Source organism: Oncorhynchus masou, chromosome 12 (genome assembly GCF_036934945.1).
Source record: "Oncorhynchus masou masou isolate Uvic2021 chromosome 12, UVic_Omas_1.1, whole genome shotgun sequence".
NCBI classification, from domain to species: domain Eukaryota; kingdom Metazoa; phylum Chordata; class Actinopteri; order Salmoniformes; family Salmonidae; genus Oncorhynchus; species Oncorhynchus masou.
The window spans coordinates 30150605-30176686 of NC_088223.1; the positions used below are offsets into that span (position 1 = coordinate 30150605).

The 26082-nt window shown below is 38.4% G+C and overlaps 1 protein-coding gene across 2 annotated transcripts in view; it reads left to right on the plus strand.

The window, feature by feature from the left end:
• The window catches only part of LOC135549828 (collagen alpha-1(XXII) chain-like), a 62859-nt gene that overhangs the window by 27266 nt on the left and 9511 nt on the right, over positions 1-26082 (plus strand). For both annotated transcript variants that reach the window (XM_064980157.1, XM_064980158.1), the window contains 23 exons: positions 408-463; positions 584-628; positions 2088-2141; positions 2269-2322; positions 3062-3097; positions 3215-3244; positions 3556-3609; positions 3776-3829; positions 6647-6700; positions 7266-7319; positions 7453-7506; positions 7638-7691; positions 7998-8051; positions 9970-10014; positions 10140-10202; positions 10333-10386; positions 10755-10796; positions 11082-11114; positions 11595-11648; positions 11995-12048; positions 12812-12865; positions 12950-13003; positions 13149-13202. In XM_064980157.1, coding sequence (XP_064836229.1) covers positions 408-463; positions 584-628; positions 2088-2141; positions 2269-2322; positions 3062-3097; positions 3215-3244; positions 3556-3609; positions 3776-3829; positions 6647-6700; positions 7266-7319; positions 7453-7506; positions 7638-7691; positions 7998-8051; positions 9970-10014; positions 10140-10202; positions 10333-10386; positions 10755-10796; positions 11082-11114; positions 11595-11648; positions 11995-12048; positions 12812-12865; positions 12950-13003; positions 13149-13202 — 1160 coding nt within the window. The remainder of the gene's footprint in view (positions 1-407; positions 464-583; positions 629-2087; positions 2142-2268; positions 2323-3061; positions 3098-3214; positions 3245-3555; positions 3610-3775; positions 3830-6646; positions 6701-7265; positions 7320-7452; positions 7507-7637; positions 7692-7997; positions 8052-9969; positions 10015-10139; positions 10203-10332; positions 10387-10754; positions 10797-11081; positions 11115-11594; positions 11649-11994; positions 12049-12811; positions 12866-12949; positions 13004-13148; positions 13203-26082) is intronic.

Sequence of the window (26082 nt, forward strand, 5' to 3'; positions counted from 1 at the left end):
TGACCATTACTCCTCAGGGAGCCTAGCGTAGGCCATCGGTGGCTTTCCATTGCACTCTGACACTCCCACACTTGGCACAGTCAGAACAAAGGTCAGGGGTCAGGGTCCCCCTAGAGGGTCACAATGCTAACAGGTGTTGTTGCTGTTCTGGTTGCTTATTTGCCTCTACAGAATCCATATACTGTACCTCCCAAGTTAACTTGTCAGGTTAGACACAGCAAAATGGGCTTTTTCCCATCTTCCCCTTTTAATCTCTTACCCCTAATATGACCTAATATGTAATACTACTGCTCAACTTGAAATGATTGGGAAATAACATTGCATCAGTAGTACCGTATCTGTAGGTTACTGGTCTTTACTCAGCATCTGTTATCCGTCAATATAATGTCTGGTCGTTTTGTTCCTACAGGGAATTGAAGGAGACTCGGGACTTCCTGGTTCATCTGGACCCAAAGGTGTCGGTGTGAGTAGAAGCAACAATGAAAATATGTCATACATAAGCCAAGTAAATAGTTTCAGACCAACCTATGTTTTGTAAAAGTATCTTTGGATGTTACTGTATGTCTGTGTTGTACTATGTTAGGGTGAAAAAGGTTTGAAAGGAGATAAAGGATCAGGAGGATTAAGGGTAAGTATTGTTACATGTCCTATATTTGATTCAAATGATCGTCAAGTATCATAGGTCATCACGAGCATGACTGGTTAAAGAAATCAAATATAACTGCATGTACAGAGTTGAGAATAGAAAGCTCCACCAAGCTTGGTTAACTCTAAAACTAGCAGAGACTGACACACTTAGCTGACACACTTGTGCAGGTGTGGTTATACCAATTCCCTGCGGGTAAACAAATTGAAATAAAGGTAATAGAATTTTAACAATTGACAGATTTTTCCTATTTAAGGGTTAAGTCCGTAGTTTATGAGAAGGAATATAGACCTCAATCCCAGAGGGGAGTAATGGTACAGACAGATGTGGACTGGCTTCCTTGATGTACTCTCCACATTTCCTGTCCTGGGCCCGAGGGGGCGGATCCTAATAATACTAGCTAGGGGCTAGCTACCTCCAGTACCTTGTGTCAATGCCTCGGTTTCCTCTAAACTTTAAGGACTTCATGAAATATAGACTTTCACTGCTGCTGATGGCCATTGACGAGACAGAACACACTAGTCAATCAGTCAGAGTGATGGTGGCCTATGATTAAAATGATTATACTGAAGTGGCACCCAACATTGTATAGCCTATATGATTCCTGGCCTACTGGGCTTCACACAGTATGTCAAGTGGGTCGTTGCGGACTATGGTTGTTATTAGTCTTTTGAGATACAGATTGACCTCTGCAGTGGGTGATGATGTGAAATGATGGGCTGGTAAGTGTCTTAGAGATAGACTGGGGTTCAAGGAGAAGGGTTTTTAGATGTACACTCACAGCAGAGTAGAAGATTATTTACATGGTGGGTGAAACGAACTGGCACCCGAGGAGAAAACGGCAACACCTACATAAAGACTTTATAACACACTCATGAACCATGTATACCACATCCAGTGGTCGTTGACATACGTCTCTGAGGTTACGAAACAGGACATCTTTGCATGTCCTTCATAGTCCAGGCTGTCAACACATAAAGTGAAGAATCATTAACCCATTAACCACATGGGTCTTCTCCACCAACCTCCACCGGCCCCCGACAGAAAGCCATGTAGTAGGTTAGAGAACAGAACAGTCTGGAGAAGCATTTAATTCTCTGGAGGTGACAGAGGAAATGGTGGTTCAGAACAGGAAGTGGTGGTTTAGATCAGGAAGTGGAGGTTAGGAGAGTCATCTCGGGGTCAGATAGGGGTCAGGGGTACCCTTGTGGTTGACAGATAGAACAGTCACAAAGCATGCGAGACATGTGTGTGATGTATTCAGCACTAGCTAACGGCTGGAAAAAGTGATGAAACAACAAGGTCTTAGATAGAATGCAGTACAGCTGGGAAGATGTGGCAAGGTTATTGTTAGTCATAGCAGATTACTTTAGAATCTCATCTCTTATGTACCTTGTACCATTTCTATTCAACATTGAACACTGTCCCTTCTTCCTCACAGGGTGCCAAAGGTATTGACGGATTCCCTGGAAAACCTGGTGTTCCTGGAAAAGATGTGAGTTGTCATTTTCTGTTTTGCAGGTGCATAACGATGTTTTACAGAAGAGAAAGACCTGAATATTTCTTTCGCTGGTAATAACTGCTCATTTCAGAGTGTTATTTTGTTCTGATTTACTGTCTAGGGTTTGGGAGGACTGACTGGTGCACCTGGAGCCGCTGGAGTGAAAGGGGAAAAGGTATGGTCCTCTCTCTATCAAACACTGTTATACAACACATGATCATGAACAATACAGTATGTGAATCGGGACAAAACTTTCCTCAAAGAACACTCAAGAAAACACATGAAACAATAGTTGATATGCTATGCATCATTTATGATTGACAGGCTGAAGGTCTCATCCAGAGAGACTCGCAATCAGTGCATTAGCCCGTAAAACATTCACATAATATTACGATCAGTGCAGGTAAACCTTTAAAAAATCTACAAAATCTGTCGCCAGACTGAACTCCTAAGTTACAGTCTGTGTTTTCCAGACGAACCTCTGTTTTCCAACCTCTTTTCCCAACATCCCCCTCTTTTACCATCAAAGGTGGCCCATTCATCTGTCTGATATGATAACACATTAATCTTGTCTGTCTATAATTACACACACACACACACACACACACACACACACACACACACACACACACACACACACACACACACACACACACACACACACACACACACACACACACACACACACACACACACACACACACACACACACACACACACACACACACCTCAAGCACTGTACAAAAAGTTAAACTTTGTATAACACTACATACCAGAAACTACTATTGCTCTTGTCATTGAAATTAATGTATATTTGCCATCTGAAATATTAGCCCGTAAACCACACAAATGATTTAAAGAGACAACTTTTCAAAAGTTTTTTAAAATTCCTGTCTGGTTTCACTATCTTGAAGGGAGAGATGGGCCCTGCTGGAATGCCTGGGGATATGGTAAGTCTTTTAACGTCATGTACTGTATACTCCACTCGCATGGATGCCAATGCCAACCTGATACAACGTAGAGTGATTGTAAAAACACATACTGAAAGTTTTATTTAAACCACACAGGTTCAAAGCGAGGGCTTGAAAGGAGTGGATGTGAGTACATGGATATAATAATTTTATCTTCATATTTTTCTGTCCAGTATTTTGTGCATGGGTCTGTATCTTTAATACCATCAACTGCATTACTAAGTCTCCATCTGTTGCTGAAGAATAACCGTGTGTCATGTAAGGTTAATGAAGGAAAGTACACTAGATTGCACAGAGGATGAGTTACTACACAGTAACGTTTGCAGTAACATGGACAGTATGATGCTCCTGTGACGTACAGTATATTGTTATGAAGTGATGTCTGTCTCTCATGGACTCTGACTCTGTTACGTCTTTCTGTCTGTTCTGTGTTCCAGGGACCTCCAGGACCTCGTGGCCCTCCAGGGCCTGACGGCCCCCCAGGACCCCCTGTAAGGAACCACAATTTATTACTTCCTCTGTAGACCCCACCTTCATCTTTATCCCTATTATGTTATCTGTATAGATATAACAGACGAATGCAAAAAGGCCCACTGGCTCTATAGCTTTACCAGTCAAAGCTGAGGTAGAAAAATGACAAGTGCTTTTTTCCCCTAGGGTGCACCTGGTCAACTTGGTTTACCTGGCGAACCTGGAGAGTTTGGCCAAAGGGTAAGAGTTTAACCTTTGTTATAGGATTTACATGCTTTTGATTACAGTTATACTGTAGGCCTACATCTGACCTCACTGGTACTTTAGTCATAAGAGGTTTAGGCGTGGCACAAACAGGTTTCCTCCCATATTCTCAAAACCATATAGCTAACTTTCTCAACATGGTACTCAAAAGTAAAAAATGTGCCTCTCGGTATCAAAGCCCTGTAGTCATAGTGACTGCATGTTGACAGCACACAGTAATCCGTATTACAGCAGTACACAGCTGTTGGACTGCTGTCGGATTCGTCCCTTTGTTTTTCTACAAGTCAACTGTCTCGTAGAAACAGGGATGGTGTGAAAGGGTTATGAACCTTAACATCCGTGTCGATATCCTAACAATAAATACACGGATATTCGATTCTAGGCAAGAAAATGCCTATGATAACTTTACACCGTCATTTTCTGTATTGCCGTTGTCGGTGTGGTCTTTTTTGCACATATCTCTGGATGCATTTAATGGGTTCATGAGCAGCTTAACGGCTGGCTACTCTCTTGTCTCCTGTTGTTGTGGAACCACCTATATACTCCTGTACCTTCAATATGTCGAACCTTTCAACAGTCACATTCCCCTATACTGTACACTGTATGTACATTCTAGTCATTTAGCAGACTTATTCAGAGCGACTTACAATGAGTAGTAGATCCACCACTTCAGACCTGTCAACAGTCCTACCCCAGGAACACCGCGAAACACTACAGAAGGCTGTAACAGAGACAGGAAGCCCTGCTCTAACAGTAGTGACTACCCAGCAAGCAAGGAAGATTCCCAAGACATTAGCTAACATTTCCATTAAATTGTATTTAGGGTTTTATCTAACAATTCCATTTGTTTCATAGGCATGACATAACAATAACGTCCCAAAAACATAAAAATAATGTTTTTGATTTAAAAAAGAAAATCCTCCAGAAAATGTTTTAACCCATGAAGGTCAATGTCCAAACCCATTCAAATCTTTCAGTTTAAGCAAGAGATATCAGTTTTTTTGCATGGTATGCTTCTCAATCCAATGCATACGTCTATGTTGCACATCTGCATCTGCAGTGATAGGTGACTGAGATAGAGATGTGTTTGTCAGTCCATGAGACATTCCGAAAATTGGTCTTCTCTCAAAATTGTCTGTAGCGTCTGAATGGCCTACAAAATAGCATGACTCCTCTGTGGAAAGATGAGACTCTCCGTTTTGCTCTACGAGCCCCATAAGCGTCTTGGGTCTCGTCTGAAGTCGGTACAGCCGATCTGCCAACTTCTGTCCGTAGCGACCGAACATATTGGGGTACAGACTAATATGTCCCCTCTGTTGTTGTTTTTTTGCACTAGGATACTCACAGGCCTCACAAGAATTGTCTGAAGGTCCCCGGTACCAGTTGAAAAAATTGCAGTATATAATTTCTAAAGTATATATGGACACTGAACCAAAAATAAACGGTTAAGTAAATGTAAAAATAAATTCTGGGGGGATACTTCAAGTGGTTTTAAAATTCAAAATCCAATAGCTAAATGATCCTTGGTACGACCTTCTTAAAACAATTCCATATAGCTTAGTAGAACCCCCCCCCAAGGTTTGTATTAGTTTTTTAGGTAATATAATAACAAAATGGGTTCTGGGAATGGACAGTTTTTGTTTTATTAGAACGTTTTGGGAACGTTTATAGAATCAATTTTGGTTTGCTGGGTAATCTGACTGAGCCAGACCTCCTGGAGCGAGCGGTAGGATGTAACATCAGCTGGAGTTTAGATAGCACACAGTTGATGGAATGAGATGTTTTCTAACTATAACAAAAGATCTGTCACTGTATTGTGTTGAGGAGTACCTTTGTCATAGGGTTCTGATGCCAATACATTTAGAAAATGATACGTTTCTCATATGGATGTGGAGATGTCACTGTATTTGGTATAGTATGGAGAAGGCATCACCTTATCTCTGTAGTATTGACATGTTTTGTCATTTAGCAGACACTCTTATCCAGAGCGACTTACAGGAGCAATTAGGGTTTAAGTGCCTTGCTCAAGGGCACATTGTCTGATTTTTCACTAGTCGGCTCGGGGAGTGCTACCAGCGGCCTTTCAGTTACTGGCCCAACGCTCTTAACTGCTAGCCTACCTATCTGCTGTTTCCTCCTTGTATCTGCTATCTCTACAGGAGCTCTTATTCTAGCCTGTTTACTGTGGATACCCATGGCCTAGTCCTCTCTGTTCTGTTCAACACTACAGTTAGTTACAGCTTGATCCTTTTTGGCTGTTCTGCTGTGGCTTGTAGCACTTAACTGTACCTCAGTATTGTTGTTACCGCTGCTGTGAACTCTGCTGTGGTGTGATGTGGGGTGGTCTGAGTGTGTGTGTGTGTAGGTGTATTGAGGATGTGAAGTTACTGAGGGGATGTCTGCTGTGATAATGGGACTGTCATGGTGGACAGGGCCGTGCTCTCCTGGTTCCTCACACAGACCGCAGTCCACACCACAGCCATCATTAGTCAACTGTTTCCCTGACAAGCCTCAAATAACTGTCCACCCCCCATCCTTTACATATATCAGTCACAGCACTAAGGCCATCTCAGGTTAACCATGACACTGTAGCTTAAACAGTCCTGCAGAGGGCAGGATATCACAATCCAGAGAATGAGAGAGAGAGTTAAATACAGGAGTTGCTAGAGCAACAAAGGTTTTAAAGGGTTGATTGTACTAAGTGAATAAACATGTTTTCCTACACAGGTTTATTTGCTCCCATTTTGACATGTTTTGATGTATGAGGGTTGATTTTGCGTCTATCTTTTTCAGGGCAAGAAAGGTGAAAGTGGATTACCTGGTGTCGATGGGCTACCCGGACCTCCGGTAAGAAACCTATTTCATGTCTATGTGCTATATATTGCAGGTACTCTTTATTGTGTCCTACAGTATCAGACCATTTACAGATATATTCCATGACAAGACAATCTGTTGGAACATGAAGGCCATGTGTAATAGTATGACTCGCTGCTTCATATGATCTCGTTCTGATATTATGAATGGAGTATGTGTCAGTTATCAGCACAGCTGTTATATCAGGCTCTGGCTCATTGATTTTTTTTCTTCTTCTTGATGTTAACTACTCACCTGGGACCACATACCTGACATTACTGATCTCTCAACACTAGCTTCACTAAACACTTCCACTGGAGGGAAAATATGCTCTGCCACTTTGGGAACTCATCCACATGACATCAATTCATTTAGATTCCATATCGCTCTTAAAAGCAATAATTAGCGCCTGAGGGCCTGGACTTTAGCCAACCAGGAATAACTCTTGATATTTCCACAGCTTGGAGCTATGACTGAATATCAGGCCAACCTAGAATGTCTTCCCTGTTGGACTGAGGTTGATGACAGTCTTTATTGATGATGCCATCTCTCGTTACAGGGTCCCCAGGGGCCTCCTGGAGGGCAAGGAAACCCTGGAAAAACCGGACCTCCTGTGAGTTCTGTGCACCAACAATCCTTTACATTGAAGGCTGTACAGCGCAGATGTACTGTCAGCTGTCATTCCAAAAGCTCATAGAGGAAATGAAATAATAGAAAGCTAAAATGTATATATATTCTTTGCTTAGGGTCTACCTGGTGAGATTGGATTTTCAGGGAAACTAGGAGAGCCTGGCAAAGCTGTAAGTTTACTGTATTTTTTTTCACATTTACATTTTACATGTTGACATGTATATGATTCACTGATGTACCATTGAGTTGACAAAGTACTCATGTCCCAGACGTATCCCTATATAATATTTATTGTTGAAAGGGTTTACCTGGAAACGATGGTCTGGACGGAGTTCCAGGAAATGACGGAGACAAGGTCAGTGTAGTAGTAATAGTGATTCATGTTTCCTAACCAACTGAATGTTTCAGGTTTTTATTCCTTACTAACAGTAAGGAAACATCTAATAATATGTAGCATTCCAAAGGCATGGAGGACAGTGTGCCAGCGTGTTATCCCTACTGACACGTTTATGTTCTCAGATTGTTGTCACATGGTAATGCCATGACCAACCTTCTTTCACAACCTATTTGCAACGTTGTGACAACGTAATGTGTTAGTTGGGATAATATCTGATACAATACCATAAATGTATAAAGCTGTGTTTTTCATTAATCTCCATAGGGGCCTAGAGGAGAGTCTGGATTGGATGGCTTCCCTGGTAAACCTGGTCCTAAGGTACAGTGATACTACTCTTTGTCTTTCCAAAATGGTAACCTTTTTCCTAAATAATGCACTTCTGGTCAAAAGTAGTGAACTGCATAGGAATTATAGTAGGGTGCAATTTTAGATACAACCTATGTCTAGACACCCTGGTCATATCAATGGCTCATCATAAAAGTGATGCATGCAGCAGGCTAAAGTTTATATGGAGTCTATAAAGGTGACTTTTAAAGTGTCCATTTCACTTGAGCTGGAGGGATTGTTAAATAGGAAAAGGAGTAGCAAAACTAAATTAATGGCATTGTGTTTCAACTCAGGGAGTTGGATAGAAACCTTCTGAGATATACCTGTGCATCAGTGGAGGTTCCTCAGAGGAGGACCATCTTCCTCAGTGAATTATAAAAACAAAAATGGTAAAACATTAAAAAGTTATCCTTTTTTAGGTAAAACTATACTAAATATAATCACGTCTCCACATAATTGATAAAAACACACTGTTTTTCAATGAATGTCTACAGTAGCCTCATCAGCACTCTGTAGGGTAGCACCATGGTGTAGCCAGAGGACAGCTAGCTTCCCTCCTCCTCTGTGTACATTGACTTCAATACAAAACTTCAGAGGCTCATGTTTCTCATCCCCTTCCATAGACTTACACAATAATTATGAAAACTTCCAGAGGATGTCTTCCAACCTATCAGAGCTCTTGCAGCATGAACTGACATGTTGTCCACCCAATCAAATGATCAGAGAATGAATCAAGTATTGAAAGCATAAACTACAGCTAGCTAGCACGGTAGTGCAAAACATGTGGTGAGTAGTTGACTCAAAGATAGAGAAAGACAACAATTGAACAGTTTTGAACAAATTAATTTCTTCTAAAATGAAGGAGAAGCAAGAGAGAAATATATATACTATAGTGAGAGTCTTTTTTTTACTCTCGGTTCCACTTAGCTAGCAAATGGAGCTTGCTCCATCCCTGCTCAAAAAAATACCCTGCTCAAATAGAGGGATGCTATATTAGCTCGCTGGCTATGACTATCCAACAGAACACTGGAACTATTCCAAGTCAAGCTAAGCTTTTGGTTTTACAAGTGTATTGCCACCTGTGAAACTGCTTACTGACTACACTGTAACGTTACTGCATGATTGTAGCGGGTTTACCTGCGCGCTAGTTCTATTAGCTATGCTGACTATGAAGTTACTTTAGCTATGGTGACAAGGATGTAGGCTGTGTGTAGAGGTTTGGCTTGGAACGTTTTTTTCATCTGGTCACATACATCTGATGTGTTGTGCATTGAAGTCCACAAGCAAAGAGAAGAGGTGAGAGGAGAGCGCATGGATGCAAGGACCACAACGGGACTGTGTGTTTACGCTTGATCAGGGGTGTATTCATTCTGCCGATTCTGTTGAAAAACGTTTCTTAAACGGAAGCAAACGGAACAAAATGGGGATAAACATACTTGCATTTGTCCAATAGAAACTCTCGTTTGCAACTGTTGGATAGCTAGATATATCAGCTAGATGCAGGCAAGAGTGTGCAAGTGTCACTGTGTCACCTCAATTTTGTCTCTCGACTTGTGTTCACGTATGTCGTAAACTTTCATTCATAGGATAGGTTGCAGCAACCTCATGATGGGTATAGGGAGTATCACGTAGAAGCCTAAACCTATCGCTGTTACATTGAACTGGGTGAACGGAATATGAATGACAGTCATCCAATATGCTGTAATGGAAAACATTAAAAACATCGTCCAACCTCATCGCCACTGCAGTGCATTTATAGACATAACATTTTCTTATTGCATATGGCTCCTTACAGCTCCCCATTTGAATGCAAACGGCTATGATTGCAAGGTGGTTAATAGACAGTGTTACAGAAATGTCAAGCATTGTCTGAGGAATCTTATGATGACAGAATGTGCCACTCCTATAGGGTGAAGAAGGAACACCTGGGCCAAGAGGACCTGGAGGAGAGAGTGTAAGTCAATAATACCTGGCTATCACCTTAAATCATTATACTCAACTCAAAGTGCCCCATCCCACATGCTCTTAATCTTTGTGTGTGTGTGTGTGTGTGTGTGTGTGTGTGTGTGTGTGTTACAGGGACCAGTTGGATTAACTGGACAACCAGGGGTCGTTGGACCAAGAGGAGAGAAAGGAGGACAGGTGAGTTTGATCTCATAGCCATCATTAAAGCCACGTTCCTGAAATGTGTGCTTCAGCCCAACGGCAGCTCGCATCTAAATCTCCTTGTGTACTACGGTCTTGTTTATGTCTTGTGTTTTCTTTTTTTTAGGGTGACAGGGGACAAGATGGCTCTTTCGGGCCAAAGGGGGACAAAGGTGACAAGGTAAGACCGAGATATGAGACGATAGATCTGCTAAGACTCTCATGTAAACAGCTAGCTACTGTGTGTCACAACATCCTTTAAATGCCGTACGATCTCTTACCTTTACTGTTACTAGAACGTGTTATTGACAGTCAGTAACAGTGAACATGATTCTTGTTACACTGTCTTTTGTTTGAGGAGGGATTGGATAAGCATGCTTATTAGCATAAAAGCTATGTTAGCTGCATGAAAGATAATTCCTGCTTGTACCAGAGGGTGTATTAGTCACAGAGACTTCCTCTCCACTTTGTCTCACTAACTACCACCAGGGGACTAGTGTGTTGTAATGAGCTAATTAACATTCCCACACTGTGTGTGTGTTGCCTCAGGGTGACACAGGACCCAAGGGAACTCCAGGAATACCAGGAAATGTGAGTAAAGTCAAGGGATGTTGAATGGAGCAAGAGACCATATTAAGACACTGTAATAAACCTCATTGAAGGACACAACGTATTGGAGTAAATTCAAACTGTGAAAATGGATGTCTGTTATCCGAATAATATTTGTGTCATGCATATATTATTATTTTTATTTTTATGATCCATGTACAACTAAGCAAACAAAAAAAAACGTATTGGAAAAGTGCATTGCAACCTGAGGATGCTTGTTGGATAACTTGTCTCTCTCTCTCTCTCTCTGTTGTGTTTTTCTCTCAGGTGGCCAATGTTATCCCTGAGCCTGGTGAGCCTGTAAGTACTGTAGAAACCAACAAGATCTCACTGTCTTACTTCAACTTACTCAGTATTCAACTTTTGTCCAGGGGAGGTTAAACCAGAAAATAAAACATTTAAACCAGTGTCTAGCACTGGGATTGGATCCGCGATCGTTAGGGGCTGGAGCGCGCCATTTATTAAGGCCTCTAGCCTACGAGATGAAATAGGCTCTCACGTAGCGCCCAGTGGACTGTATTGAAGGCATTTCCTGACATCCTGGGGACCTGGAAAAACGTTGAATACTGAAGTCGATCTGGTGTGACCTGGCTGGTAGAAACTGCTCTGTGTGAGAAATGTTCTTCAGGTCTAATGCATGTATAGGCATTTTTTATGTGGTGTTTAGTTGATACAAAATAACAGTGTGTGGCCAGTCCTAGAAACTGTACACAACATGTATTACTATACAGCTAGATTTCCCAACTTGGACATGCGTTCATCCTTTTTCTTTCTCCATAGGGAAATCCTGGAGCGAGAGGAGAAAAGGGAGAGCAGGGGAATCCAGGAGAGATTGTGAGTTATTCAGAATAAAATTAGCCTTTTACCAAAGGAGTAACATAAGGCTGCATTTTGGGAAAATCAGCAATGCTCCAAACTCTCCACTAGATGGTAGAAGAGATGTGAATCGATTCAAGTGCCCCCATTATTTGGTCGAGTCAAATGGACATCAACCATGCTGCACTTACAGTGCTCTCTATATGTGTACTAACATAGTGACAGCACTCCACCACTAGGGTGGGCACTGTGTGTTTGGTTTTTAAAGGAATCATCTGGCATTGTGAAAGAGCAAAATACGGTATAATTTGTTTGATGTTGAACATAATTCTGGGGATGTTACTAATCCGTTTGTTGTCTGAAGGGTCAACGAGGACTGCCTGGTGAACCAGGCTTTAAAGGACTGGCTGGACCACAGGTAAGGAGTTTAATCAGTCAGTCAGTCAATCAAATGTTATTTATAATTGGACACTCACCTATTCACAACCCATGTAGTAACAATAACATAAGTTGGGCACTATAAAATCCATTTAATTTTTGCCTAATTCTGTTTTGTTAGAAAAACAACACAAATGGATGTTCTAATTCCGCTACAATGCTTAAACCACACCAGGAGACAATTTGTTAGGTCTGGGAAACATTGTAGCGTAGTTACCCTTTATTTCAAGTGGGTACCTATAGCAAGAGGCTCTTGTTTAGCGGTGGTTTTGCACAAGTGAAAACAAATAACCTGAATTGATGAAATAATCATGATATCTTTCTGCCAGCTAAACATAGGATACTTTGTAGTTAACATTTCATTGAGAAGACGGTTTTCCTTAGCCTCCTCGGTAACGGCTAGAGCGTCTTCACAAAGTTGCAGGAAATACGAATCACTGATGCATTCTATTCATGTCTTATGATAAACTTGGACAAATTAAATACTTTTCAATAATTTAGTTAATTCCCTGCTAAGCTCAATAATAAAAATATATTGTTGAATTCTGTTTTAATGTCTGGATTCCGTGATTCCGTCGATGTTCTCTGCACCGTATATTGTATAGGACTCTACATAAGGTGTCATCCATTGGAAAATAGAAAATCAAACTTCGACATAATTTGACATACTATAGTGAATGATTTCAGCGTCCTTCATATCCTTAAATGACTGGCAAGTTTGTTTGTTATTCCCTTCAATTCAGGGCCCTAAAGGAGACATCGGCCCTAAAGGAGAGACTGGGAGACAAGGAGACCCTGTAAGTTTTGGGTCCTTAAGGCTGTGTATTTGATAATACTTCTACATATAGACAGTTGTGAATGAAACCTTGTTTCTCTTCCAGGGTCCTCCAGGATTGCAGGGTACGCAGGGCACCCGTGGACTGCCTGGCAATGTGGTAGGTTCATTTTGTTGAGATGACAATCCAAAAACATTTTAAACATATGGAATTTGTTTGTTGGTGTCCGAGGACATCCCTAATGCTTTAAACTAACCTTTAACCTAACGTGTGCCTTGAACTGCTCTCTCTGTCTATGACACAGGGCATCCCTGGAACCCTTGGACCACCTGGAATAGCTGGACAGAGAGGAGAGAGGGTCAGTAATCTTATCACTGCTATATGCATGTGATCTCAAATGTGTTGCAATAGGGACATCATGTTGTAACTCACGTGTTCTAGGGACATCATATTGTAACTCATGTGTTCTTGGGACATCATATTGTAACTCATGTGTTCTAGGGACATCATATTGTAACTTCATGTGTTCTAGGAACAACATATTGTAACTCATGTGTGCTGTGGACATCATATTGTAACTCATGTGTTCTAGGGACATCATATTGTAACTCATGTCTTCTGTGGACATCATATTGTAACTCATGTGTTCTAGCAGCATCATATTGTAACTCATGTGTTCTAGGAACAACATATTGTAACTCATGTGTTCTAGGGACATCATATTGTAACTTCATGTGTTCTTGGGACATCATATTGTAACTCATGTGTTGTAGGGACAACATATTGTAACTCATGTGTTGTAGGGACATCATATTGGAACTTGTGTGTTCTAGGGACATCATATTTTAACTTGTGTGTTCTAGGGACATATTGTAACTCGTGTGTTCTAGGGACATCATATTTTAACTCACGTGTTCTAGGGACATCATATTGTAACTTCATGTGTTCTAGGGACATCATATTGTAACTCATGTGTTCTGTGGACATCATATTGTAACTTATGTGTTCTGTGTACATCATATTGTAACTCATGTGTTCTAGGGACATCATATTGTAACTCATGTGTTCTAGGGACATCATATTGTAACTCATGTGTTCTAGCGGCATCATATTGTAACTCATGTGTTCTAGGAACAACATATTGTAACTCATGTGTTCTAGGGACATCATATTGTAACTTCATGTGTTCTTGGGACATCATATTGTAACTCATGTGTTCTAGGAACAACATATTGTAACTCATGTGTTGTAGGGACAACATATTGTAACTCATGTGTTGTAGGGACATCATATTTTAACTTGTGTGTTCTAGGGACATATTGTAACTCGTGTGTTCTAGGGACATCATATTTTAACTCATGTGTTCTAGGGACATCATATTGTAACTTCATGTGTTCTAGGGACATCATATTGTAACTCATGTGTTCTGTGGACATCATATTGTAACTCATGTGTTCTAGGGACATCATATTGTAACTTAATGTGTTCTAGGGACATCATATTGTAACTCATGTGTTCTAGGGACATCATATTGTAACTTCATGTGTTCTAGGGACATCATATTGTAACTTCATGTGTTCTAGGGACATCATATTGTAACTCATGTGTTCTAGGGACATCATATTGTAACTTCATGTGTTCTTGGGACATCATATTGTAACTCATGTGTTCTAGGAACAACATATTGTAACTCATGTGTTGTAGGGACAACATATTGTAACTCATGTGTTGTAGGGACATCATATTTTAACTTGTGTGTTCTAGGGACATATTGTAACTCGTGTGTTCTAGGGACATCATATTTTAACTCATGTGTTCTAGGGACATCATATTGTAACTTCATGTGTTCTAGGGACATCATATTGTAACTCATGTGTTCTGTGGACATCATATTGTAACTCATGTGTTCTAGGGACATCATATTGTAACTTAATGTGTTCTAGGGACATCATATTGTAACTCATGTGTTCTAGGGACATCATATTGTAACTTCATGTGTTCTAGGGACATCATATTGTAACTTCATGTGTTCTAGGGACATCATATTGTAACTCATGTGTTCTAGGGACATCATATTGTAACTTCATGTGTTCTAGGGACATTATATTGTAACTTCATGTGTTCTAGGGACATCATATTGTAACTCATGTGTTCTAGGAACGTCATATTGTAACTCATGTGTTCTGTGGACTTCATATTGGAACTCGTGTGTTCTAGGAACAACATATTTTAACTCATGTGTTCTAGGGACATCATATTTTAACTTGTGTGTTCTAGGGACATCATATTTTAACTCGTGTGTTCTGTTGACATCATATTGTAACTCATGTGTTCTTGGGACATCATATTGTAACTCATGTATTCTGTGGACATCATATTGTAACTTCATGTGTTCTTGGGACATCATATTGTAACTCATGTGTTCTAGGAACAACATTGTAACTCATGTGTTGTAGGGACATCATAATGGATCTTGTGTGTTCTAGGGACATCATATTTTAACTTGTGTGTTCTAGGGACATCATATTGTAACTCGTGATCTAGGGACATCATATTGTAACTCGTGTTCTGTGGACATCATATTGTAACTTCATGTGTTCTAGGGACATCATATTTTAACTCATGTGTTCTAGGGACATCATATTGTAACTTCATGTGTTCTAGGGACATCATATTGTAACTCATGTGTTCTTTGGACATCATATTGTAACTTATGTGTTCTGTGTACATAATATTGTAACTCATGTGTTCTAGGGACATCATATTGTAACTCATGTGTTCCAGGGACAACATATTTTAACTTGTGTGTTCTAGGGACATCATATTGTAACTCATGTGTTCTAGGGACATCATATTGTAACTCATGTGTTCTAGGGACATCATATTGTAACTCGTAACTCATGTGTTCTGTGGACATCATATTGTAACTCATGTGTTCTAGGAACGTCATATTGTTACTCATGTATTCTGTGGACATATTGGAACTCGTGTGTTCAAGGAACAACATATTTTCACTCATGTGTTCTAGGGACATCATATTTTAACTTGTGTGTTCTAGGGACATCATATTGAAACTCATGTGTTCTAGGGACATCATCTTGTAACTCATGTGTTCTGTGGACATCATATTGAAACTCATGTATTCTGTGTTCATCATATTGTAACTCATGTGTTCTAGCGACATCATATTGTAACTCATGTGTTCTTGGACAACATATTGTAACTCATGTGTTCTAGGGACATCATATTGTAACTCATGTGTTCTCGGGACATCATATTGTAACTCGTGTTCTGTGGACATCATATTGGAACTCGTGTGTTCTTGGAACAACATATTTTAACTCATGTGTTCTAGGGACATCATATTTTAACTTGTGTGTTCTAGGGACATCATATTGTAACTCATGTGTTCTGTGGACATCATGTTTTAACTCATGTGTTCTGTGGACATCATATTGAAACTCATGTATTCTGTGTTCATCATATTGTAACTCATGTGTTCTAGCGACATCATATTGTAACTCATGTGTTCTTGGACAACATATTGTAACTCATGTGTTCTAGGGACATCATATTGTAACTCATGTGTTCTCGGGACATCATATTGTAACTCGTGTTCTGTGGACATCATATTGGAACTCGTGTGTTCTTGGAACAACATATTTTAACTCATGTGTTCTAGGGACATCATATTTTAACTTGTGTGTTCTAGGGACATCATATTGTAACTCATGTGTTCTGTGGACATCATGTTTTAACTCATGTGTTCTAGGGACATCATATTGGAACTTGTGTGTTCTAGGGACATCATATTTTAACTTGTGTGTTCTAGGGACATATTGTAACTCGTGTGTTCTAGGGACATCATATTTTAACTCATGTGTTCTAGGGACATCATATCGTAACTTCATGTGTTCTAGGGACATCATATTGTAACTACATGTGTTCTAGGGACATCATATTGTAACTCATGTGTTCTGTGGACATCATATTGTAACTTATGTGTTCTGTGTACATAATATTGTAACTCATGTGTTCTAGGGACATCATATTGTAACTCATGTGTTCTAGGGACAACATATTTTAACTTGTGTGTTCTAGGGACATCATATTGTAACTCATGTGTTCTGTGGACATAATATTGTAACTCATGTGTTCTAGGGACATCATATTGTAACTCATGTGTTCTAGGGACAACATATTTTAACTTGTGTGTTCGAGGGACATCATATTGTAACTCATGTGTTCTGTGGACATCATATTGTAACTTATGTGTTCTGTGTACGTAATATTGTAACTCATGTGTTCTAGTGACATCATATTGTAACTCATGTGTTCTAAGGACATCATATTGTAACTTCATGTGTTCTTGGGACATCATATTGTAACTCATGTGTTGTAGGGACAACATATTGTAACTCATGTGTTGTAGGGACATCATATTGGAACTTGTGTGTTCTAGGGACATCATATTTTAACTTGTGTGTTCTAGGGACATATTGTAACTCGTGTGTTCTAGGGACATCATATTTTAACTCATGTGTTCTAGGGACAACATATTGTAACTTCATGTGTTCTAGGGACATCATATTGTAACTCATGTGTTCTAGGGACATCATATTGTAACTTCATGTGTTCTAGGGACATCATATTGTAACTTCATGTGTTCTAGGGACATCATATTGTAACTTCATGTGTTCTAGGGACATTATATTGTAACTTTATGTGTTCTAGGGACATCATATTGTAACTCATGTGTTCTAGGAACGTCATATTGTAACTCATGTGTTCTGTGGACATCATATTGGATCTCGTGTGTTCTAGGAACAACATATTTTAACTCATGTGTTCTAGGGACATCATATTTTAACTTGTGTGTTCTATGGACATCATATTTTAACTCGTGTGTTCTTGGGACATCATATTGTAACTCATGTATTCTGTGGACATCATATTGTAACTTCATGTGTTCTTGGGACATCATATTGTAACTCATGTGTTCTAGGAACAACATTGTAACTCATGTGTTGTAGGGACATCATATTGGAACTTGTGTGTTCTAGGGACATCATATTTTAACTTGTGTGTTCTAGGGACATCATATTGTAACTCGTGTGTTCTGTGGACATCATATTGTAACTTCATGTGTTCTAGGGACATCATATTTTAACTCATGTGTTCTAGGGACATCATATTGTAACTTATGTGTTCTGTGTACATCATATTGTAACTCATGTGTTCTAGGGACATCATATTGTAACTCATGTGTTCTAGGGACATCATATTGTAACTCGTAACTCATGTGTTCTGTGGACATCATATTGTAACTCATGTGTTCTAGGAACGTCATATTGTAACTCGTGTGTTCTGTGGACATCATATTGTAACTCATGTGTTCTATGAACAACATATTTTAACTCATGTGTTCTAGGGACATCATATTTTAACTTGTGTGTTCTAGGGATATCATATTGTAACTCATGTGTTCTAGGGACATCATATTGTAACTCATGTGTTCTAGGGACATCATATTGTAACTCATGTGTTCTGTGGACATCATATTGTAACTCATGTGTTCTAGGAACGTCATATTGTAACTCATGTATTCTGTGGACATATTGGAACTCATGTGTTCAAGGAACAACATATTTTCACTCATGTGTTCTAGGGACATCATATTTTAACTTGTGTGTTCTAGGGACATCATATTGTAACTCATGTCTTCTAGGGACATCATCTTGTAACTCATGTGTTCTGTGGACATCATTTTGAAACTCATGTATTCTGTGTTCATCATATTGTAACTCATGTGTTCTAGCGACATCATATTGTAACTCATGTGTTCTTGGAACAACATATTGTAACTCATGTGTTCTAGGGACATCATATTGTAACTCATGTGTTCTCGGGACATCATATTGTAACTCATGTGTTCTGTGGACATCATATTGGAACTCGTGTGTTCTAGGAACAACATATTTTAACTCATGTGTTCTAGGGACATCATATTTTAACTTGTGTGTTCTAGGGACATCATATTGTAACTCATGTGTTCTGTGGACATAATATTGTAACTTCATGTGTTAGAGGGACATCATATTGTAACTCATGTGTTCTGTGGACATCATATTGTAACTTATGTGTTCTGTGTACGTAATATTGTAACTCATGTGTTCTAGGGACATCATATTACATTTACATTTAAGTCATTTAGCAGACGCTCTTATCCAGAGCGACTTATTGTAACTTCATGTGTTCGAGGGACATCATATTGTAACTCATGTGTTCTAAGGACATCATATTGTAACTCATGTGTTCTAGGGACATCATATTGTAACTCGTAACTCATGTGTTCTGTGGACATCATATTGTAACTCATGTGTTCTAGGAACATCATATTGCAACTCGTGTGTTCTGTGGACATCATATTGTAACTCATGTGTTCTATGAACAACATATTTTAACTCATGTGTTCTAGGGACATCATATTTTAACTTGTGTGTTCTAGGGATATCATATTGTAACTCATGTGTTCTAGGGACATCATATTGTAACTCATGTGGTCTAGGGACATCATATTGTAACTCATGTGTTCTAGGGACATCATATTGTAACTTCATGTGTTCTAGGGACATCATATTGAAACTCATGTGTTCTAGGGACATCATATTGAAACTCATGTGTTCTTGGGACATCATATTGTAACTCATGTGTTCTAGCGACATCATATTGTAACTCATGTCTTCTAGGAACAACATATTGTAACTCATGTGTTCTAGGGACATCATATTGTAACTCATGTGGTCTAGGGACATCATATTGTAACTCATGTGTTCTGTGGACATCATATTGTAACTTCATGTGTTCTAGGGACATCATATTTTAACTCATGTGTTCTAGGGACATCATATTGTAACTCATGTGTTCTGTGGACATCATATTGTAACTTATGTGTTCTGTGAACGTAATATTGTAACTCATGTGTTCTAGGGACATCATATTGTAACTCATGTGTTCTAGGGACATCATATTGTAACTCGTAACTCATGTGTTCTAGGGACATCATATTTTAACTTGTGTGTTCTAGGGATATCATATTGTAACTCATGTGTTCTAGGGACATCATATTGTAACTCATGTGTTCTAGGGACATCGTATTGTAACTTCATGTGTTCTAGGGACATCATATTGAAACTCATGTGTTCTTGGGACATCATATTGTAACTCATGTGTTCTAGCGACATCATATTGTAACTCATGTCTTCTAGGAACAACATATTGTAACTCATGTGTTCTAGGGACATCATATTGTAACTCATGTGTTCTAGCAACATCATATTGTATCTCATATGTTCTAGAGACATCATATTGTAACTCATGTGTTCTAGAGACATCATATTGTAACTCGTAACTCAAGTGTTCTAGGGACATCATATTGTAACTCATGTGTTCTATTGACATCATATTGTAACTCATGTGTTCTAGGGACATCATATTGTAACTCATGTGTTCTAGGGACATCATATTGTAACTCGTAACTCATGTGTTCTGTGGACATCATATTGTAACTCATGTGTTCTAGGAACATCATATTGCAACTCGTGTGTTCTGTGGACATCATATTGTAACTCATGTGTTCTATGAACAACATATTTTAACTTGTGTGTTCTAGGGATATCATATTGTAACTCATGTGTTCTAGGGACATCATATTGTAACTCATGTGTTCTAGGGACATCATATTTTAACTTGTGTGTTCTAGGGATATCATATTGTAACTCATGTGTTCTAGGGACATCATATTGTAACTCATGTGTTCTAGGGACATCATATTGTAACTCATGTGTTCTAGGGACATCATATTGTAACTTCATGTGTTCTTGCGACATCATATTGTAACTCATGTGTTCTAGCGACATCATATTGTAACTCATGTCTTCTAGGAACAACATATTGTAACTCATGTGTTCTAGGGACATCATATTGTAACTCATGTGTTCTAGGGACATCATATTGTAACTCATGTGTTCTGTGGACATCATATTGTAACTTCATGTGTTCTAGGGACATCATATTTTAACTCATGTGTTCTAGGGACATCATATTGTAACGTCATGTGTTCTAGGGACATCATATTGTAACTCATGTGTTCTGTGGACATCATATTGTAACTTATGTGTTCTGTGAATGTAATATTGTAACTCATGTGTTCTAGGGACATCATATTGTAACTCATGTGTTCTAGGGACATCATATTGTAACTCGTAACTCATGTGTTCTAGGGACATCATATTTTAACTTGTGTGTTCTAGGGACATCATATTGTAACTTCATGTGTTCTAGGGACATCATATTGAAACTCATGTGTTCTTGGGACATCATATTGTAACTCATGTGTTCTAGCGACATCATATTGTAACTCATGTCTTCTAGGAACAACATATTGTAACTCATGTGTTCTAGGGACATCATATTGTAACTCATGTGTTCTAGCAACATCATATTGTATCTCATATGTTCTAGAGACATCATATTGTAACTCATGTGTTCTAGAGACATCATATTGTAACTCGTAACTCAAGTGTTCTAGGGACATCATATTGTAACTCATGTGTTCTATTGACATCATATTGTAACTCATGTGTTCTAGGGACATCATATTGTAACACTTATGTTCTAGGGACATCATATTGTAACTAATGTGTTCTAGATACATAATTTTGTAACTCATGTGTTCTAGAAACATCATATTTTAACTCATGTGTTCTAGGAACAACATATTGCAACTCATGTGTTCTAGGAATATCATATTGTAACTCATGTGTTCTGTGGATATCATATTGTAACTCATGTGTTCTAGGGACATCATATTGTAACTCATGTGTTCTAGGGACATCATATTGTAACTTCATGTGTTCTAGGGACATCATATTGAAACTCATGTGTTCTTGGGACATCATATTGTAACTCATGTGTTCTAGCGACATCATATTGTAACTCATGTCTTCTTGGAACAACATATTGTAACTCATGTGTTCTAGGGACATCATATTGTAACTCATGTGTTCTCGGGACATCATATTGTAACTCATGTGTTCTGTGGACATCATATTGGAACTCGTGTGTTCTAGGAACAACATATTTTAACTCATGTGTTCTAGGGACATCATATTTTAACTTGTGTGTTCTAGGGACATCATATTGTAACTCATGTGTTCTGTGGACATAATATTGTAACTTCATGTGTTAGAGGGACATCATATTGTAACTCATGTGTTCTGTGGACATCATATTGTAACTTATGTGTTCTGTGTACGTAATATTGTAACTCATGTGTTCTAGGGACATCATATTACATTTACATTTAAGTCATTTAGCAGACGCTCTTATCCAGAGCGACTTATTGTAACTTCATGTGTTCGAGGGACATCATATTGTAACTCATGTGTTCTAAGGACATCATATTGTAACTCATGTGTTCTAGGGACAACATATTGTAACTCATGTGTTCTAGGGACATCATATTGTAACTCATGTGTTCTAGCAACATCATATTGTATCTCATATGTTCTAGAGACATCATATTGTAACTCATGTGTTCTAGAGACATCATATTGTAACTCGTAACTCAAGTGTTCTAGGGACATCATATTGTAACTCATGTGTTCTATTGACATCATATTGTAACTCATGTGTTCTAGGGACATCATATTGTAACACTTATGTTCTAGGGACATCATATTGTAACTAATGTGTTCTAGATACATAATTTTGTAACTCATGTGTTCTAGAAACATCATATTTTAACTCATGTGTTCTAGGAACAACATATTGCAACTCATGTGTTCTAGGAATATCATATTGTAACTCATGTGTTCTGTGGATATCATATTGTAACTCATGTGTTCTAGGGACATCATATTGTAACTCATGTGTTCTAGGGACATCATATTGTAACTTCATGTGTTCTAGGGACATCATATTGAAACTCATGTGTTCTTGGGACATCATATTGTAACTCATGTGTTCTAGCGACATCATATTGTAACTCATGTCTTCTTGGAACAACATATTGTAACTCATGTGTTCTAGGGACATCATATTGTAACTCATGTGTTCTCGGGACATCATATTGTAACTCATGTGTTCTGTGGACATCATATTGGAACTCGTGTGTTCTAGGAACAACATATTTTAACTCATGTGTTCTAGGGACATCATATTTTAACTTGTGTGTTCTAGGGACATCATATTGTAACTCATGTGTTCTGTGGACATAATATTGTAACTTCATGTGTTAGAGGGACATCATATTGTAACTCATGTGTTCTGTGGACATCATATTGTAACTTATGTGTTCTGTGTACGTAATATTGTAACTCATGTGTTCTAGGGACATCATATTACATTTACATTTAAGTCATTTAGCAGACGCTCTTATCCAGAGCGACTTATTGTAACTTCATGTGTTCGAGGGACATCATATTGTAACTCATGTGTTCTAAGGACATCATATTGTAACTCATGTGTTCTAGGGACATCATATTGTAACTCGTAACTCATGTGTTCTGTGGACATCATATTGTAACTCATGTGTTCTAGGAACATCATATTGCAACTCGTGTGTTCTGTGGACATCATATTGTAACTCATGTGTTCTATGAACAACATATTTTAACTCATGTGTTCTAGGGACATCATATTTTAACTTGTGTGTTCTAGGGATATCATATTGTAACTCATGTGTTCTAGGGACATCATATTGTAACTCATGTGTTCTAGGGACATCATATTGAAACTCATGTGTTCTAGGGACATCATATTGAAACTCATGTGTTCTTGGGACATCATATTGTAACTCATGTGTTCTAGCGACATCATATTGTAACTCATGTCTTCTAGGAACAACATATTGTAACTCATGTGTTCTAGGGACATCATATTGTAACTCATGTGTTCTAGGGACATCATATTGTAACTCATGTGTTCTGTGGACATCATATTGTAACTTCATGTGTTCTAGGGACATCATATTTTAACTCATGTGTTCTAGGGACATCATATTGTAACTCATGTGTTCTGTGGACATCATATTGTAACTTATGTGTTCTGTGAACGTAATATTGTAACTCATGTGTTCTAGGGACATCATATTGTAACTCATGTGTTCTAGGGACATCATATTGTAACTCGTAACTCATGTGTTCTAGGGACATCATATTTTAACTTGTGTGTTCTAGGGATATCATATTGTAACTCATGTGTTCTAGGGACATCATATTGTAACTCATGTGTTCTAGGGACATCGTATTGTAACTTCATGTGTTCTAGGGACATCATATTGAAACTCATGTGTTCTTGGGACATCATATTGTAACTCATGTGTTCTAGCGACATCATATTGTAACTCATGTCTTCTAGGAACAACATATTGTAACTCATGTGTTCTAGGGACATCATATTGTAACTCATGTGTTCTAGCAACATCATATTGTATCTCATATGTTCTAGAGACATCATATTGTAACTCATGTGTTCTAGAGACATCATATTGTAACTCGTAACTCAAGTGTTCTAGGGACATCATATTGTAACTCATGTGTTCTATTGACATCATATTGTAACTCATGTGTTCTAGGGACATCATATTGTAACTCATGTGTTCTAGGGACATCATATTGTAACTCGTAACTCATTTTTTCTGTGGACATCATATTGTAACTCATGTGTTCTAGGAACATCATATTGCAACTCGTGTGTTCTGTGGACATCATATTGTAACTCATGTGTTCTAGAGACATCATATTTTAACTTGTGTGTTCTAGGGATATCATATTGTAACTCATGTGTTCTAGGGACATCATATTGTAACTCATGTGTTCTAGGGACATCATATTGTAACTCATGTGTTCTAGGGACATCATATTGTAACTTCATGTGTTCTTGCGACATCATATTGTAACTAATGTGTTCTAGATACATAATTTTGTAACTCATGTGTTCTAGAAACATCATATTTTAACTCATGTGTTCTAGGAACAACATATTGCAACTCATGTGTTCTAGGAATATCATATTGTAACTTGTAACTCATGAGTTCTAGAGACATCATATTGTAACTCGTAACTCTTGTGTTCCAGGGACATCATATTGTAACTCATGTGTTCTAGGGACATCATATTGTAACTCTTGTGTTCTAGGGACATCATATTGTAACTCATGTGTTCTAGAGACATCATATTGTAACTCATGTGTTCTAGGAACATCATATTGTAACTCGTGTGTTCTAGGAACATCATATTGTAACTCGTGTGTTCTTGGAACAACATATTGTAACTCATGTGTTCTTGGAACAACATATTGTAACCCATGTGTTCTTGGAACAATATATTGTAACTCATGTGTTCTAGGGACATCATATTGTAACTCATGTGTTCTGGGAACATCATATTGTAACTCGTGTGTTCTTGAAACAACATATTGTAACTCATGTGTTCTTGGAACAACATATTGTAACCCATGTGTTCTAGGAACAACATATTGTAACTCATGTGTTCTAGGGACATCATATTGTAACTTGTAACTCATGTGTTCTTGGAACAACATATTGTAACCCATGTGTTCTAGGAACAACATATTGTAACTCATGTGTTCTATGGACATCATAATTTAACTTGTAACTCATGTGTTCTAGGGACATCATATTGTAACTTGTAACTCATGTGTTCTAGGAACAACATATTTTAACTCGTAACTAAATGTTCTTGGAACAACATATTGTAACTCATGTGTTCTAGGGACATCATATTGTAACTTGTAACTCATGTGTTCTAGGGACATCATATTGTAACTTGTAACTCATGTGTTCTAGGGACATCTTATTGTAACTTGTAACTCATGTGTTCTTGGAACAACATATTGTAACCCATGTGTTCTAGGAACAACATATTGTAACTCATGTGTTCTAGGGACATCATATTGTAACTTGTAACTCATGTGTTCTTGGAACAACATATTGTAACCCATGTGTTCTAGGAACAACATATTGTAACTCATGTGTTCTATGGACATCATAATTTAACTTGTAACTCATGTGTTCTAGGGACATCATATTGTAACTTGTAACTCATGTGTTCTAGGAACAACATATTTTAACTCGTAACTAAATGTTCTTGGAACAACATATTGTAACTCATGTGTTCTAGGGACATCATATTGTAACTTGTAACTCATGTGTT